Source organism: Sinocyclocheilus grahami, unplaced genomic scaffold (assembly GCF_001515645.1).
Source record: "Sinocyclocheilus grahami isolate Dianchi unplaced genomic scaffold, SAMN03320097.WGS_v1.1 scaffold857.1, whole genome shotgun sequence".
Lineage (NCBI taxonomy): Eukaryota > Metazoa > Chordata > Actinopteri > Cypriniformes > Cyprinidae > Sinocyclocheilus > Sinocyclocheilus grahami.
Genome location: NW_015506036.1, coordinates 296,804 through 313,000, shown reverse-complemented (window position 1 = coordinate 313,000; position 16,197 = coordinate 296,804). Strand labels below are relative to the sequence as shown.

Here is a 16,197-nt window from a genome sequence, read left to right as displayed (position 1 = left end):
CTTGGTGATTATTCACATAAACCCTCATCGGTTATGCAATATATGAACATAAACAGTTGAGAATGAAAATAGGTGTGTAGCAGTAAATTGGATCCGTGCAGCTCTTAAAGTGACAGCAGCCTAATATTCCTGCTGCCGACTGTGTGCTTAACATTAAGTGATGTTTATAAACAAATTTCGGGAGGAGCACGCACAGATAATTAACACGGCCAGTTCATCATTAGTGATTGAGCGCAAGAGAAAACTCCTATAAATAACCAAGTACGTCCTACCTCCGTTATCTCTCGACTTTCAGCATCCCTCCGCCCCCCCGACCCCGCACCTTCAGCATAGTTTCTACCCCAGCACGGGGAGAAGCACTCGGGAGCGGGGAGAGGGGGCCAGGCTGCACACCAAGCTCGGAGCCCTCTCCCCGGACAGCACGCCAAATACGCATTACCTTTATTTAATTATAAGAAAGTGTGAACTCGTGAAATCAAACAACAGAAGAGAAAATCACTCACTGCTCTTGACTGAAGGACTTTTGTAGCTTTAATAAGAAACAAAAGAAGTTTAATTCTTACAGTGGAGACTATGCTGTTTTATTTTACATTCAATTATTAATTATTTCTGTTTGTTCCATTTGTATCTTTTTTCTATTGTATTTGTCCTTTGCTTTTTTTTTTATTACTGAGTATTGTGAAATTTATCTGAATCTCTAAATGTCTCTAAAATGTAGATGTCATAGCAACCTTATTTACAGAAAATATATATATTATATATATACTGACCAGCCCTATTTCATAGTATGCAAAAAAATTAAATACTATTAGTCAATAGTCAATGGCTACCAGCAACTGTTTGGTTACCAACATTCTTCAAAATATGCTCTTTTGTGTTCAACAGAAGAAAGAAACACATACAGGTTTGGAACAACCTAAGGATGAGTAAATACTGACAGAAATGTCATTTTCGGTTGAAATATCCCTTTAGCACTTGCTGGATCAGCCGAGGACCTGTTTTAATGTCAAAGTAACATAAAGAAAGAATAGAAATGTTTAGTTTGAAAAATAAGATAATAAGGTAATTCCAGTGTTATTTCTCTGTCGGACAGCAGGGGGCAGCAGATTCAACACTGTGGAGCTCGAAACAGATTGGTAACAGATTTGAAGTGACTTGATATCAAATACTTGACGAGTTCATGTTTCAGCAATTTGCTGATATTATTCTGGGGGATAAACGGACCCCGAGAAGCTCTGTGAAGGTTGAAAACCACATAAGACACAATGACTGTGACACTGGCCCCTTCTGATGGGAATAAGCGAGTGGCCCCCGTGCGGTTCTGCGCTCAGCAGCTGTGAATGTCCTCAAAGCAAACAAACCTACATCAACAAACATCAAACACCAGGATCACTGTGATGACGAGCGCCGGGAGATTTTCTGGCATATTTTATCGACAGATATTTGTTCCACCGTGTGTGTGTTTGTGCGTCTCGCAGGGATTTCCCGTATGCTGGATGTTTATTCTTGCGGTTCTGTCGCGTTTCTCTGAAGTCTTCAGCTCTGTTTAATGGTGCTGGAGAAAGACGCTTCCACGTAACGCTCCACCCATCTCTCCACCTAACGCGCTTTTCATTATTTAAGAATAGAAGCACCGACCTCTGACATGACTTGAGAAGTGTCGGCTTTGAAAGAGAAGGCAAGTTGTCTGCATTCACAAAGGTAAGACTTGAGAGCCTTGATCTGGTGTGACATTCAACTGAGCTGAATATGACTTGATTTAAACAAACTAATTAGTATAAGCATGCAGCTTAATTATTAAAAAAGCTTATGTTTCATGCATGATAAGCTACGGATGCCCTGCTATCTATATTTTGTTCCTTTTACAAAATGCGGCTGTTAATAAACTACATTTAAATTGCATGGAAAGCTTCATTCTTTGAACGCATACTTTTAATGCAACATTTTCTGTCGTTTGAGAACACGTTATAAATGTGTGTGTTATTGCGGAATATGCATGCATGAACTCATCTGTGAATCGCTCTTCTGCTCACTGCATGTGCACCTGCTCGCGCATGCCTCCCTCCCTCACAGACATGAACTTAGATGGGGACAGCAGCATGCCAGTCAGTTGTGGGAATGGCAAACTTAGACAGTGGCTCATCGATCAGATTGACAGCGGGGAGTATTCCGGCTTGGTTTGGGAAAATGACGAGAAAACCATTTTCAGGATTCCCTGGAAGCACGCGGGGAAGCAGGACTACAACCGCGACGAGGACGCGGCGCTCTTCAAGGTGATTGAGGATGAAGCTGGAGCTCTGCTGACTCTTTCAATGATGGAGTGTCTTTAGACCTGTGTTGTGGCCCCACAAAGCGTTAGGACTCGTATTATCAAACCAAGTGCCTTTATTCAAATAAACTAAGCACGCTTTTGAAGCTAGACGTTTGACGAAACTGATCAAACAATAGATCTAGTGTTGAAAACGAAGACAGAAGTGGTTGCAAAATATGAGTGGATAATGCCATAGTTATTATACTGAACCACACTTGTGCTTCCTCTGTCGGACACCTGTGTGAACTTGACCTCATCCCCTAAAAGTCACCGAAATACCACCTGATTCAGAGTAATAAACCAAGATTATAAAGAAAAGCGCAGTTTGTTCCGAGAAAAGCCACGTGGTTTGATATTTCGTTATCTGATGCGATGACATTCACGTGACTTACGTTTACAAATACGTTTTTGGGGCAACTGTGTGAATGTATATGCATTATTATTATTATTAAGCCTCATTTTTGCATGCATGGGTTAGGATCCTACTGTGGGATCAATTATTAGGAGTAATTTCCTATCAGAGAAAATGCATTCGTGTTGAGCTGAGAAAGACCATTGCATGTTAATAGATTGGCATTCTGTTGCAGTAGAAACAAAAGCAATGACAATTCAGTCAATCAGACACACTGAACAGCATTTTATTCATTACATAATAGCACCCTTATTAACAATAATCATATTATTAACAAGAATCACGTTGCTCGTCCATTTTAAGAGTCTTTAAGTATTTTATGCATTAGTATTCTGAGTTCCTACTAAGCGAGCCAGTTCTTCATGGCCATTTTCTTCTGCTTCCTCTCTCACTCTTCATCTCTTCTCATCTTCATGCTGGTGTTGTGGTCTGTAGGCTTGGGCCCTGTTCAAAGGCAAGCACAGAGAAGGCTTGGACAAACCAGACCCTCCAACGTGGAAGACGAGGCTCCGCTGTGCCCTGAACAAGAGCAATGACTTTGATGAGCTGGTGGAGAGAAGCCAGCTCTACATGTGCTAAAATCCCTCAAGCTTTTTATAGAGAGCTCCGGTTACCAAGTGCACAGCAGTAAAGCAACACAAATCAGCCATCAGACCTTGCATAAGACGAGCTTGTGCTTCGAAATGCTGGGCCAAGGCCATGAAGACCTCTGGTGTGACCCTAAAGCGTTCACGAGTTTCAGTAATTTCATAAAAATGACATGAATAGTAGTTTCACACCTTAATATAGTTGCTATTATTTGTGCTTGTGAACTACCTGTGAAGTGGAGGCAAGAACTGAGCTGTAAGCGAACGAATGAGTGCATTTTTTGTAGCCAGTGTCTTTTAGTTTCGAGGATAAAGCAGATGTAGACACTAAAATGTACAGAAAACTGACCAAAAATATTGATCGCTCACCTTGGACTGACTTTTGACCAAAATCAAATGCTCTCAAGAATGGAAATGTCCTCCCACCTGCCTCTGATAGCAATAGCTAATCGTGACTGTGGTGTAAACTATTTTGTCGGCTATTTGTAAAAATGACGAACTATTCGATATGTCCAGCCTCAGCTTCTTTTAACAAAATAAATGCATAAGCAAAGGAAGGAAAAGTGCACTCGTCAAATCATGGGCTCTTTTAACACACTCTCATCATGGCATTTCGTAACTATTTGACGTCTTGGCGAATGGGCGGTGAATTCGTACGATCTCATTCGTATGTTTTCATGCGATCTGCTGAGGGTTAGATTAGGGTTGGACCTTCATGCTTAATGTTTTTCTACAAATAGTATGTTTCCATACAAATCAAATCGTACAAATTCATAAAAAATCGCCAACTCTTAGAATAGTTGCGCTTTCTCGTGAGATCAGGCTTGCTCTTTAGCAGCTTTAAGTCTTAAACTTAAACTTAAAATACAATTATCAATTATTGGCTACAATTATCATTAACCAAATGCTCAAATAGTGTTGATATGTATTTATTTATTAATTTTTTTTTGCATGCTTTGCAGCCAGAGATTCATAAATATTCTTGTGCAGTTATATATGTATATGAATGGTATGAATATATATTTTTTCTTGTATTTTAGGCTCTAAGTCCAGCAGTATGGATGACAGCGTGACACACGTGGCTCCTATTAGTTATCCTATGCATTCCCCGTATCCTCCTCTACAGCCTCAGGTGAGATGTGTTCCCTTTGCGGTGTCACATTATTATTATTATTATTATTATTTTTACAAAATATGAATTTCCATGGGAGACGTCCAATTAGCACTGCATTTATATCTAGCACTTTTACATTTACTGCTTGTTCCTAGCAGATGCTTTCAATGTGAAACAGTGTTATTGTAGTATCAAAATACTTTTATAGTTGTTATTAATATTTTTAATTAGTTTTTATTTTTATATTTTCTGTTATCGTTTTTATTTTGGTTAAAGTTTTTGTAATGCTGTGTGTTTTGTTGTTTTTATTAGGTTTTTTTATATGCCAATATAGTTTTTTTCTTCTGTTTTTACTATATAAATACTACTTTAAAGTTAAGCAAGTTATATATTTAGTGCATCAAATTGTATGTATGTGTGTGTGTATATAAATAAATAAATATATATATATATATACACACACACACACACACACACACATATATATATATATATCTAGAACTATATTATGAACTCAGAGCAGTGTTATTTTAGTATTACTGTTATAATATTATAGTTTTTTTATCATCTATGATAAATTTTTGTCTTTATATTTTTTGTTTTAATTTTTTTTGTTTAATTAAAGTTTTTGTAATGTTGCGTGTTTTTGTTGTTTTATTAGGTTTTTTATATGCCAATATAAATATTGGCATATATAATATAATATATACACAAACACAATATATATAGCAGTATTATTTTAGTTTTTTTTAAATTATCTAGGATTAGTTTTTGTTTTTATATTTTTTGTTTTTGGAATTTTTTTTTAGTTTAGTTAGAGTTTTAGTAATTGCTGTGTATTAATTTTTATTACGTTTTAGTTATAGTTATTGAAGTGCATCAAGTAAAACAAAATGAAAATGAGTAATTTTGCCTTGGCAACCAGGTGAGATAAAACTGTATTTTATTTTAATGAAAGTCTTTAAAATATAAATGTAATTTTAGTTCTAGTTTCAGTTAACTTTACTAGGTGTGCAGTCAGCCTGGCTGAAAAGATCAGCTAGTGCCGGCTGGTTTATTACTGATCTGGTGAACCAGCACAGCCATATGAAACCTGACTGGTGAAGCAGGTTAACCGAGTGAATCTTGTTGGTTCTGCTAGTTAAGAACTCTAATGTGCGCTCCAGCATACTGGAGCTGGAGCTGTTCTTCTTCTCTGGAAGGTCAGTGATAAAGTCCAGTCTCAGAACCCGTCCGTTGTCTCTGTGCAGATGCCGGGATACATGCTGCCTCAGGAGAGACGAGACTGGAGGGAATACAGCGGCGATCAGCCTCATCCTCAGGCTCCTCACGCGGAGTTACCGTATGGCCAGTGTCCGTATCCACCCACGCGCTCCTTACCTTGGCACCCATCGGCCTGTGACAACGGTACCTGCTTCCAGCGTCTCCAATAATGCACAGTGTCCCGTTCTGAGTGCACAGCATTAGATTCATGCCATTCTCTCACATTTGGCAAACAACTACGTATCTTAGGCAGTGTTGGGGAAAGTTACTTTTAAAAGTAATGCATTACAATATTACCTAACTCTGTAAAAAAGTAACTAATTGCGTTACTTTTTACGGAATGTTACTTTTGCGTTACTTTTTGTCACCTGGGCTGATCTTGCTTGTTTGTTTTTAAGAACAAAAACCCAAAGGTTATAATTTTTGGCAACCATAAAGACCCTCTCACACTGAAAGTGAAATGAATGAGCCTCAGGCTGAAGGATGAGTCTCTGCACTCACTCCCGATTTCTCTCAACACGGGACAGGAGGCTGTCAGTCAATAAATGGGAGAACAAAGTAACTTAAAACGATTGCAGCCCATATTTAAAGGTTGTGTACCATATTTAGCGTATTATTTTCAGAGAAGCTAGAGCTATTCTTGGTCATAGATGCTCTCACTTGTTCCTGTAATGATTGAGAAGAGCGTTTATCAAAGGCGAGCAACGTTAGCCGACTTTAAACAGAAAGAGGAAATCCTTCATGTCTGTATTAATGCTTGTGTATTAATGGCACTTCTCACTCTGTAAAAGAGCAAACTCAAGGGGTACCAATGAATACGCGTCACAGAACGTACTTTGTTCTGCTGACATCTAGTCCCTTTATTAACTTTTGCTAAATATAAGTAAAAACGAAATTTCTATCTGGGTTAGACCTGGGTCTGGATTTAGTCCTGAAGTGGTCTGGTCTCAGCTGGTCTAGTCGTGGTCTGGGTCTGGTCTCGATTCTGACTCTTGCAATGATAGAAGTGGAAAGACAATTATTTTATTTTACTATAGGCTCCTTTGTCACATTGCATTGTTAATTTTGAGAGTAGTAAAATAATCCATTTCAATGCATCTACACTTTCCAGGGTATCAGATATCTGGCTCCTTCTACACGTATTCACCGACAGAAACCCATCCAGTGGCAATGGACCCCGGTATAAGATCGGCCGAAGCCATGGCTATTTCAGGTACACGAACACGACTCACGCACACGGCTGCCAGAGTTATATTAGCATCATTGAGATACTATTATAATGTTTATTCATATTTTTAGATTTCCCATTTTTATGTTCATTTGAGTTAGTTTTAGTCATTTTCTTGTTTGTTTTTGTCTTTTGTTTATATTATTTTTCATTTTATTTTTTACATTTCTATTTCCGATTCAGTTATCACATTAAGATAAACTAAATGAAAAGGTGAAATGTTGCCTTGGCGGCTAGATTGAGATTTTTTTCAGGTAACATTTATTTCATTTGAAGTAAGTTTTTATGGTTTTGGTTTTAGTTAACTGTAATAACCCTGACTGTTGCTATAAACCTTGGCATGTAATATCTGCACCACGGACATGAATGAAGTAACTATTGTGCAGTGTTGGGTGTAATGCATTACAAAGTATTTAATTACTGTCATTTAATTACTTTTCTCTCGAAAAAGTAAAGTAAGGGATACTCCTCATTTTTCCTGTAACTGAATTAGTTACTTCTGATGTAATTGCATTAAATACTGTACAGACTATAGAACGATTCTATATAAAACAGTGGATTGAACATCAACATTTCATATCTGATGTTAAAATGAATGGTTTTAATGCAACCCTCTCCCTTTAAATACTTTGATCAGTTGAATAATAATTCTTGCAATAGAATGAAACGAGCCGTTTCATGTCTTTCCTTGTATTATTAAACTGTAATTAGTAATAAGTAATACAACTCTTTTTAGAGAGAGTAATGAGAACAGTAATCTAATTATACTGCTGAAGAAGTAATAAATGTGTCCCTGCAGCACAGAAGCAGTGTTAAGTCGCTGGGGGATATTTGTAGCAATAGCCAACAATACATTGTATGGGTCACAATTATACATTTCTCTTTTATGCCAAAAATCATTAGGATATTAAGTAAAGATCATGTTCCATGAAGATATTTAGTAAATGTCCTACCGTAAATAGATCAAAACTTAATGTTTGATTAGTAATATGCATTGCTAAGAACTTCATTTGAACAACTTTAAAGATGATTTTCTCAATATTTAGATTTTTTTGCACCCTCAGATTCCAGATTTTCAAATAGTTGTATCTCAGCCAAATATTGTCATATCCTAACAAACCATACATCAATGGAAAGCTTATTTATTCAGCTTTCAGCTGATACATAAATCTAAATTTGGAAAAATTGACCCTTATGACTAGTTTTGTGCTCCAGGGTCACATATTACTTTTTTAGTAAAATACCCAGCACTGCTATTGAAAGCACCTAGAAACCACCCAAAACACCCTAGTATTGTGTCATCAAGTTAAAAAGAAAAAATTATTCTTAAAAGCTGTTTTCTGTTCTCTGGTGCACAGACTGCCGCCTGCACGTCTCTCTGTACTATCGCGAGTCTCTGGTGAAGGAGGTGACCACCAGCAGCCCTGAAGGCTGTCGAATCTCCTCCTCTTCATCTCCAGGATCACCCTCGTCCCCGTCGTCCCCGGGCCCCGAGGAGAGACTGTACGGCGGGGCTGAGCCCGTGCTCTTTCCCTTCCCGTACCCTCAGTCGCAGCGGCGCGGGGCTGAGAAGCTGCCTAACGTTCTGGAGCGCGGCGTGCTGCTGTGGCTGGCTCCGGACGGGCTTTACGCCAAGCGCCTGTGCCAGGGCCGCGTGTACTGGGAGGGCCCGCTGGCCCCGTATGCTGACAAACCCAACAAGCTGGAGAAAGAGCAGACCTGCAAGCTGATGGACACGCAGCAGTTCCTCTCAGGTTAGAGATTCCAGTGACTAGAAAGTGCTGATTGACTTGGATTCATGGTATATTTTGAAGGTCACATGACTGATTAAAGTCCTTTAAGTAACTTAATTAGAACTTTTGAACAGAATCATGGGCTGTGCCCATACAGCAGAAAAAATATGTTTCAAATATATAATTTCAAAATATACAAAAAAGGCCTAAAATAAATGTGACCCTGCAGCACAAAAGCAGTGTTGAGTCGCTGGGGGATATTTGTAGCAATAGCCAACAATACATTGTATGGGTCACAATTATACATTTCTCTTTTATGCCAAAAATCATTAGGATATTAAGTAAAGATCATGTTCCATGAAGATATTCTGTAAACTTCCTACCGTAAATATATGTATCTCAGCCAAATATTGTCCGATCGTAACAAACCATACATCAGTGGAAAGCCTATTTATTCAGCTTTCAGATGATGCATAAACCTCAATTTCGAAAAAATTGACCCTTATGACTGGTTTTGTGCTCCAGGGTCACATATTTGCTGTAATATGTTTCAGAATATATTTACGTAAATATATTTTCTACCAATATAAATATTTCTTGCCATTTTTTGTATATTTTTGAAAATATATTTTAAAAATATAAATGTTTTAAAAAAAAAAAGCATTTCAAAATAAGGTTTTCCCTCCATATATTTCAGTCCAAGAAAATACATTAATATGTCACATTTGAAGAAAAACTTTATTTGTTGTCTATAACGCATATAAAACATTTTAATAAAATTGAGCCCTTTACAAAAAAAAACACTATATATATATATATATATAAATTAAACAAAATCATTATTAACCTAGTTTAGATATAGGTTAATTCCATCCACATTTGCATTCATTTTGAAATACATTTTGGTATATAAATGTTAAAACTACATATATTTAAAATTTCAGAAATATATTTCATTGAGCTTCACATGTATATTTTGTCCTATGGGTTAGATTAACCTCGTGCGATTGTTTGCGTTGGAGATGATTGAGATGCTTCCACAGATCTAGACTTATTTATGAAATGAATTTCAGTGTGTATCCTTCATGAAACACGTTTATCTTTGTAAATCGTTCATAAAACGATTCTTATCTAAGCGGACACATTCAGTTTAATAGAATTCGGCTAATATGTGAATGATTCACAGTCTCTTTGATTTGATTCACTCGATGAATGAACTTTATCAGCTGTAGACACACTATAGAAGTGTTTTGTGTTCAGCTCTTTTGTGGAATGAGGGAAAGGCCTGTCCTTTCTCCTGCGAGCACATGAAAGCTTGTTCTTTAAGCTGTGTGTGTGGTTTCTACGTGTCTCTAATGTCTCGCATTGTGGGATTTTCCAGCGAGCTCCTGACCCTCTGGTCACACACATGAACACACTCTCCATCCGTCTGCACCTGCTAAAGTTCATTTGCATTTCAGCTCTCTGCTAGTCATCAGTTTATGAGGGGTCTTGTGCTCACATTATTGCTAATCTGGAGTTTTTTTGTCTTTGATGGGAAGAGTAATGACCGTAAAGATTGTGGTTTGACATTAAAGCCCATCAGAGATTTTAAACACTTTTGTACCACTTTTTCTTTAGAATTATGAATCAAATAAAAATCTGCCAGTACTATTATTGAAATGACGTCAAACACAAATGCAAATCTCCTTCTCAGAATAATTATGATCTGTTGTTTAAATGAAATTATTTAATTAATGCAAAAGCATTTATACATCATGATTGCCTTTTATACTAAATACAAACATTTATTGCCATAGTAAAAATATGATAAATAATTACAAAAAGTAAATGCATTGAGAACTTGCATTGCAATTTTGAGGGAAAAATTTGCTTATTTGACATGAAAAACAAAAAGTGATGCAAAATTATCCTAAAAGGCTTAATTTTCTTATATTATCTTATATTTCTCTATTGTAGTTTGAATTATTATGATCTATTATTTAAATGAAATTATTAAAGTGCATTGTATTTAATGCAAAAGCATTCATGCATCATGATTGTTTTGATCAGTTTACTTTGGGGTAAACAGTTTTGTTGTTGTTGTCAGTTTCATACCCTATAATAAAATGCAACTTTATTATTACTTGTTATTTATTATTATGCATTGTTTATCTCGCTGTAGAACTGCAGGGCTTCGTTCACCACGGCCGTCCCATGCCGCGCTCTCAGGTGGTGCTGTGTTTCGGAGACGAGTTTCCAGACCCTCAACGGCAGAGCAAAATGATCACAGCTCAGGTAAAATCAGCCTCTCCACGGTTTGACACATCATTTATCATGTGCTGATGGGAACGCAATAGAGCAGGTAACTGCCCACAAAACTGTGATGATGTCAGATTTGTGAATGAAAGAGGAATGAAGAGAAAGACTTTTTCAAATTTCTTGTTTCCCTCTGTCTCAGAACCGTTTTTATTGTATTTTGTGTTGTTTTGTCTATTTTATTTCAAATCTGGACATTTTTTCAAAGTCAATTAAAGATATATTTTTTAAGGATCCTGGTTTTGTCCTGTGTATTGTTTGCTTCTGCTTGGCTTTCAGAATTTTGCAGATTTTTATGTGCATTGACAGTTATATTTGCATGAACGCACTAATTCAGGAACATGACTAAATCAGCTTGAGCTCATTGGGTTAAAACAACAAGTCATTTTGGCTCCATCAGTAGCACCAAAAAGAACTACAACAATAACTGTTTTCAAACCAGTTTCCCAACCACTGCCATTGGTCAGGCAAGCCGATGGTCCCGCCCCCTAAATCACGCCATTGGTCGAGTCAGTGCTGTTGTGATCAGGGTTCTCAAACAAACAGCAGAGCGTTTCCGAACAATGCCGTCACTTGCCGCTTTACTACCTCAGTACGATGCAGTGGTAGTCAATTACTAGAGAATAATACAGCTGATAAACATCCTTATACGCCAATTAGCTGACGACACTACCCTGTTTTAAAAAAATTATCCTCTTGATCTTATTAACGTGTTCTCTAAAACTTCTGGTCTATCTTTGAATTTAGATAAATGTGAGCTTCTTCCTATAAAGTCTTGCACTGCCCCATTCTTATACAATATTCCTGTTAAGTCCCAAGTAAACTATTTAAGTGCAGTCATTTGTAAAGATGATAATGCAAGAGGTAAATTAAACTGTGATCCAGTAATTACTAAGGCTAAGAAAAAGTTGAATTCCTGGCACTTTTAATCCACTCAGCTGATTCTTTAACCTCTTGTATTTCTTGGACACATGCCTGTGAAACAGCAATAGGGAAGATTTGCTTTTTGTCCAGGAATAGAAAGATTTGGCAGCTCTTTCAGAAAGATATAATTACTGTCCCTTCTGCAATATCTTACTGGAGTAATTCTTTTGAAGACATTCCTTGGAAGAAAGTGTGGTCCTTACCTAATAAATATCTAATTACTAATAAGGTTAAAGAGATGTCTTTTACACCGTCAATCTTTATCTTAAAAAAATGTTTCCTGAGATGCATCCTGCTCCTTTTGCGGCGTGGAAGATGCGTCTGTTCATCATCTTTTTCGGGACTGTGTCCATGTTGCTACCTTTTGGAAGAAATTCTGTATATTTGTACGTGTTTCCGTCTTAGGCTATTTTACTTCGGTGTTTAAGGATGTCTTATTTGGTTTTTATAACTCTCACACAAATTTAAAAGACAAGTATTTTCTAAGAAATCTATTTGTTTTCCTAGCTAAGTTTTTAAAACATAAATGCAAACCTATATTTTTTATTTTCTGTAAAGATTTGAAATGTTATTTGGATACTATATCATCTTCCAGCAATCTCAAAGCCCTAAAATCCTATACATTGTGCACAAAGTATAATATATATGTTTTTTTATAATGTGCCACTGGCTAGTTTTTTTTGTTGTTTTTTTTCACATATTTATTTATTTATTATATTGGATTCAGAAAACAACTTTGTTGGTGACAATAAACCTTGCTTTTGGGAAATGCATGTTTTGATAGCAGCATGCTAGTGCGACCTGCTTAAATTTCATGCATGAAATTAATTTCTTGACATAAAATGCTGTATTTCAAAACACTTACAACAATGGCATGCTTCTGTTGCGGGTGACAATAAGCCATAGACATTTACTGGACATTACTGACTTTAGCTGGAAAAATGACTCCGTTGTTGTCTTCTTGCATTATTAACAAACTATTTTCCTGTTTAACACTGTGAAGCTGCTTTGACACAATCAGTATTGTATAAAGCGCTATACAAATCAAGGTGACGACTTGATAGCATAGTTTGCAAGTTGCATTTCAGGCGCCGTTCTTGTCGTCACGGTTGATCCAAGATAAGTGATCTTTTCCACATCATCGAGAACTACATTTTTAAGCTGAGGGTGATGTGTGTTGTGTTGGCAGCAAGTGTCTTTTCGCTCACCGTTTTTTCAAGCTGAGCCCAAAAACATCCCGAGCAGAATCTGCAGCTGCTCTGGTGAAGATGCACATAATGCAGCAGCACCTGCATACAGCAGTTCTCTGACGACAAACTCTTTTTGTTCATGCTCTGAAACGGGATCTTGGGTGGCACCAAGCAATCTCCCAGTAATACAGAGATTGTTTCTGCAGCAGAGCTGGAGTAGCTGATGACCATTCTCATTCATTCGCCCCACCCCAAAATATTATGATCATCCCCAACTCTGGCGTTCATATCGCCCAACAAGACTGTCCGTTCAGCTTCAGGAGATGGCCTGAGAAGCATTTCTAGTTGTCCATAGAACTGATCTTTGTCTGCTGGTTCTGATTTAAGTGTTAATCTTTTACCAAAATGTTATAATTTGCTTGCTTCTGAAACAATTTTCCTTTTTATTTTCCCTCTTATTTCTGAACCAAATAGAGACTTTTCTTTCTTTCAACCAGAGAATTGACTTTTCTTTTCTCCTTCTTTCTTTCCATCTTTTTTTTTTTAATCCAACCAATTATTTATGGATAAATCATGAGTATAATTGAGAGAAGTCTTGAATTTTAACAGCCTGCATCTTCTACCTAAACTAAATGGTAAAGTATAAATGTCACTGGCTGAGATGGTGTTAAAGGCAGCGGGGGAATCCTCGTTTCATCGGCCTCTTTCTCTCTGTCAGGCTTGACTGAACAGAATGGTTCCACTAGAGACGGCACTCATGATCGCTCTTCACGTCTGCGTCATCATCCCACACACCGAACTGAAGCCCACGTCTGCAGCCCGTATTAGCAAATAACTTTCTCAGTGCCCTGACTCTTTGGTCTTTCTCAGAAGAAGGTCTTCAACAATGAGATACAAGTATCTAGAAGAGAAGGGGTTGATTTTAAAGCTGCACTACCATGAGTAGGTCAAAACAGTTGTTAAATATTAGGGATTAACCCTATCATAGCTGTGTTTTGTTAGTAAGCAAGTAAGTGTTCTTATACTCTCCTGATGTTTAACCTTTGCATGCAAGTCAATCCCAAGAGTCAAAAATTCAAATGAGAGGCAAAACAGGTTAGTTTTTCAAATGAAACTTCAATCCTTATAAGTCTTAAATTCTTCACTTTCAAATTTTGGCAGACGACTACAGGGAGGCTTTTCTGTCTGCGTTTCGTATAAAAACAAACTTGTAAAAAGAAACCCTGAAACATTTCTCAAATCTTCTTCTTTTACAGTATGTTCCTCAGAAGAAAGTAAATGACAGGATTGTCATTTTTGTTTGAACTGTACCTTTAAGACTGAGCATTTCAGCAAATTAAAAAATATATATTCTGCAGAGGATACTTTTGTAACTACAGCAATGTATAATCCATCATCACTCCCATTTGAAGTTTTTGCATTGTCACTGCTCATTTGCATAAAAAAAGCATCAGATCATATTTTTTTCATTGTGCAGGAGCAAATCTCCGTTTCCCATCATACAGTATGTGACGCTGCATACTAGTCAAAGTGTATTCATAAAACATAAATTCAAATACATATGACTCGAGCTCTTAAGAAAGCATGTGGGAAATAATTGAAAGATTAAGCTATTCATCTAAACATGCTTCCTAAGTTTTCATCAGCTGCCTGATTGGAGGGTTTATTTTAAGCTGGAAACTGCATTTAATTAAGAATGTTTTTGGAGTTTTGCAAAAATGTAAGTAAAGGCTTGTTTCCAACGAGCCTGTGTTGTCTATATACGGCATCCTTACGAGCATATAGAAACATAGCTGACAAAATATTGGTTTCCAAATGATTGTTTCGTCTACAGACGGGTAGATCTGCAGAATATCAAACTAGCCTCATGTCATAAGTGATATTGACAGCTAGCATGCCATTGTCAGCTGATTTAAACAAATAACACTCATTTAAAGGAGCAACTTTAGTGCGATCTGTAATACTCAGTAACGGTAAAGCGTGTAAATGTGAAACTACAAATCCGTGTTTGTGCTGGTGAACCTGATTTACCAGGTGTTTCACATCCACTTTCCCACAACCTCTTTCTGCGTCTCCATAGAGACTCAGTGCACCACAAACCTTCTTCCATTGGATGTAATGTTGACTCTTGCCATGTTCAATGCAGCTGGTAAAAGGTTAAGATGAGATTCTGCATAATTTCCTCTGAATAACAGAGCAATACCTGTGTAATGTGAGGTACTGCAAGTTCAACATCTCAATAGTTCAGAGACACACACACACACGCACACGCACACGCACACGCACACGCACACGCACACGCACACGCACACACACACACACACACACACACACACAGAGAGAGAGAGAGAGTCAGACTAACCAGATTTTTTCTGGTTTTGTATAAGATTTGATAAGTCAGGAAAACAAAGAGGTTTCAAAGTTATGAATGTCGTCAATGGACTAAATGCAAGCTTCAAAAAACCCAAAAGACAGAACGGCATGGGTTTTAAATATGAACACACCATATTTCACCCCCAAAACAACTGATAAATATAATTTGAAGTTGATTTGTGCAAATTATAAAGTTAAAACGGATTTGTGCAAAGTAAAGGAACATTAGTAGTTTTTGTGTTGTTGAGTGACAATTATGAATTTTTGTGACACACACACAGACACAGACACAGACACAGACACACACACACACACACACACACACACACACACACACACACACACACAGAGAGAGAGAGAGTCAGACTAACCAGATTTTTTCTGGTTTTGTATAAGATTTGATAAGTCAGGAAAACAAAGAGGTTTCAAAGTTCTGAATGTCGTCAATGGACTAAATGCAAGCTTCAAAAAACCCAAAAGACAGAACAGCATGGGTTTTAAATATGAACACACCATATTTCACCCCCAAAACAACTGATAAATATAATTTTAAGTTGATGTGTGCAAATTATAAAGTTAAAACGGATTTGTGCAAAGTAAAGGAGCATTAGTAGTTTTTGTGTTGTTGAGTGACAATTATGAATTTTTGTGACACACACACAGACACAGACACAGACACAGACACAGACACAGACACAGACACAGACACAGACACAGACACAGACACAGACACAGACACAGACACAGACACAGACACAGACACA

General features: G+C 37.2%; 1 protein-coding gene across 1 annotated transcript in view; it reads left to right on the top strand.

Moving 5' to 3' along the window:
• The first annotated feature begins 1,896 nt into the window (after positions 1-1,896).
• The window catches only part of LOC107563074 (interferon regulatory factor 4-like), a 74,563-nt gene continuing 60,262 nt past the window's right edge, over positions 1,897-16,197 (top strand). Inside the window, exons 1-7 of the mRNA XM_016247858.1 lie at positions 1,897-2,273; positions 3,159-3,297; positions 4,351-4,442; positions 5,675-5,831; positions 6,799-6,900; positions 8,274-8,669; positions 10,813-10,925. Of these exons, the coding sequence (XP_016103344.1) occupies positions 2,001-2,273; positions 3,159-3,297; positions 4,351-4,442; positions 5,675-5,831; positions 6,799-6,900; positions 8,274-8,669; positions 10,813-10,925 (1,272 nt within the window). The 5' untranslated portion in view covers positions 1,897-2,000. The remainder of the gene's footprint in view (positions 2,274-3,158; positions 3,298-4,350; positions 4,443-5,674; positions 5,832-6,798; positions 6,901-8,273; positions 8,670-10,812; positions 10,926-16,197) is intronic.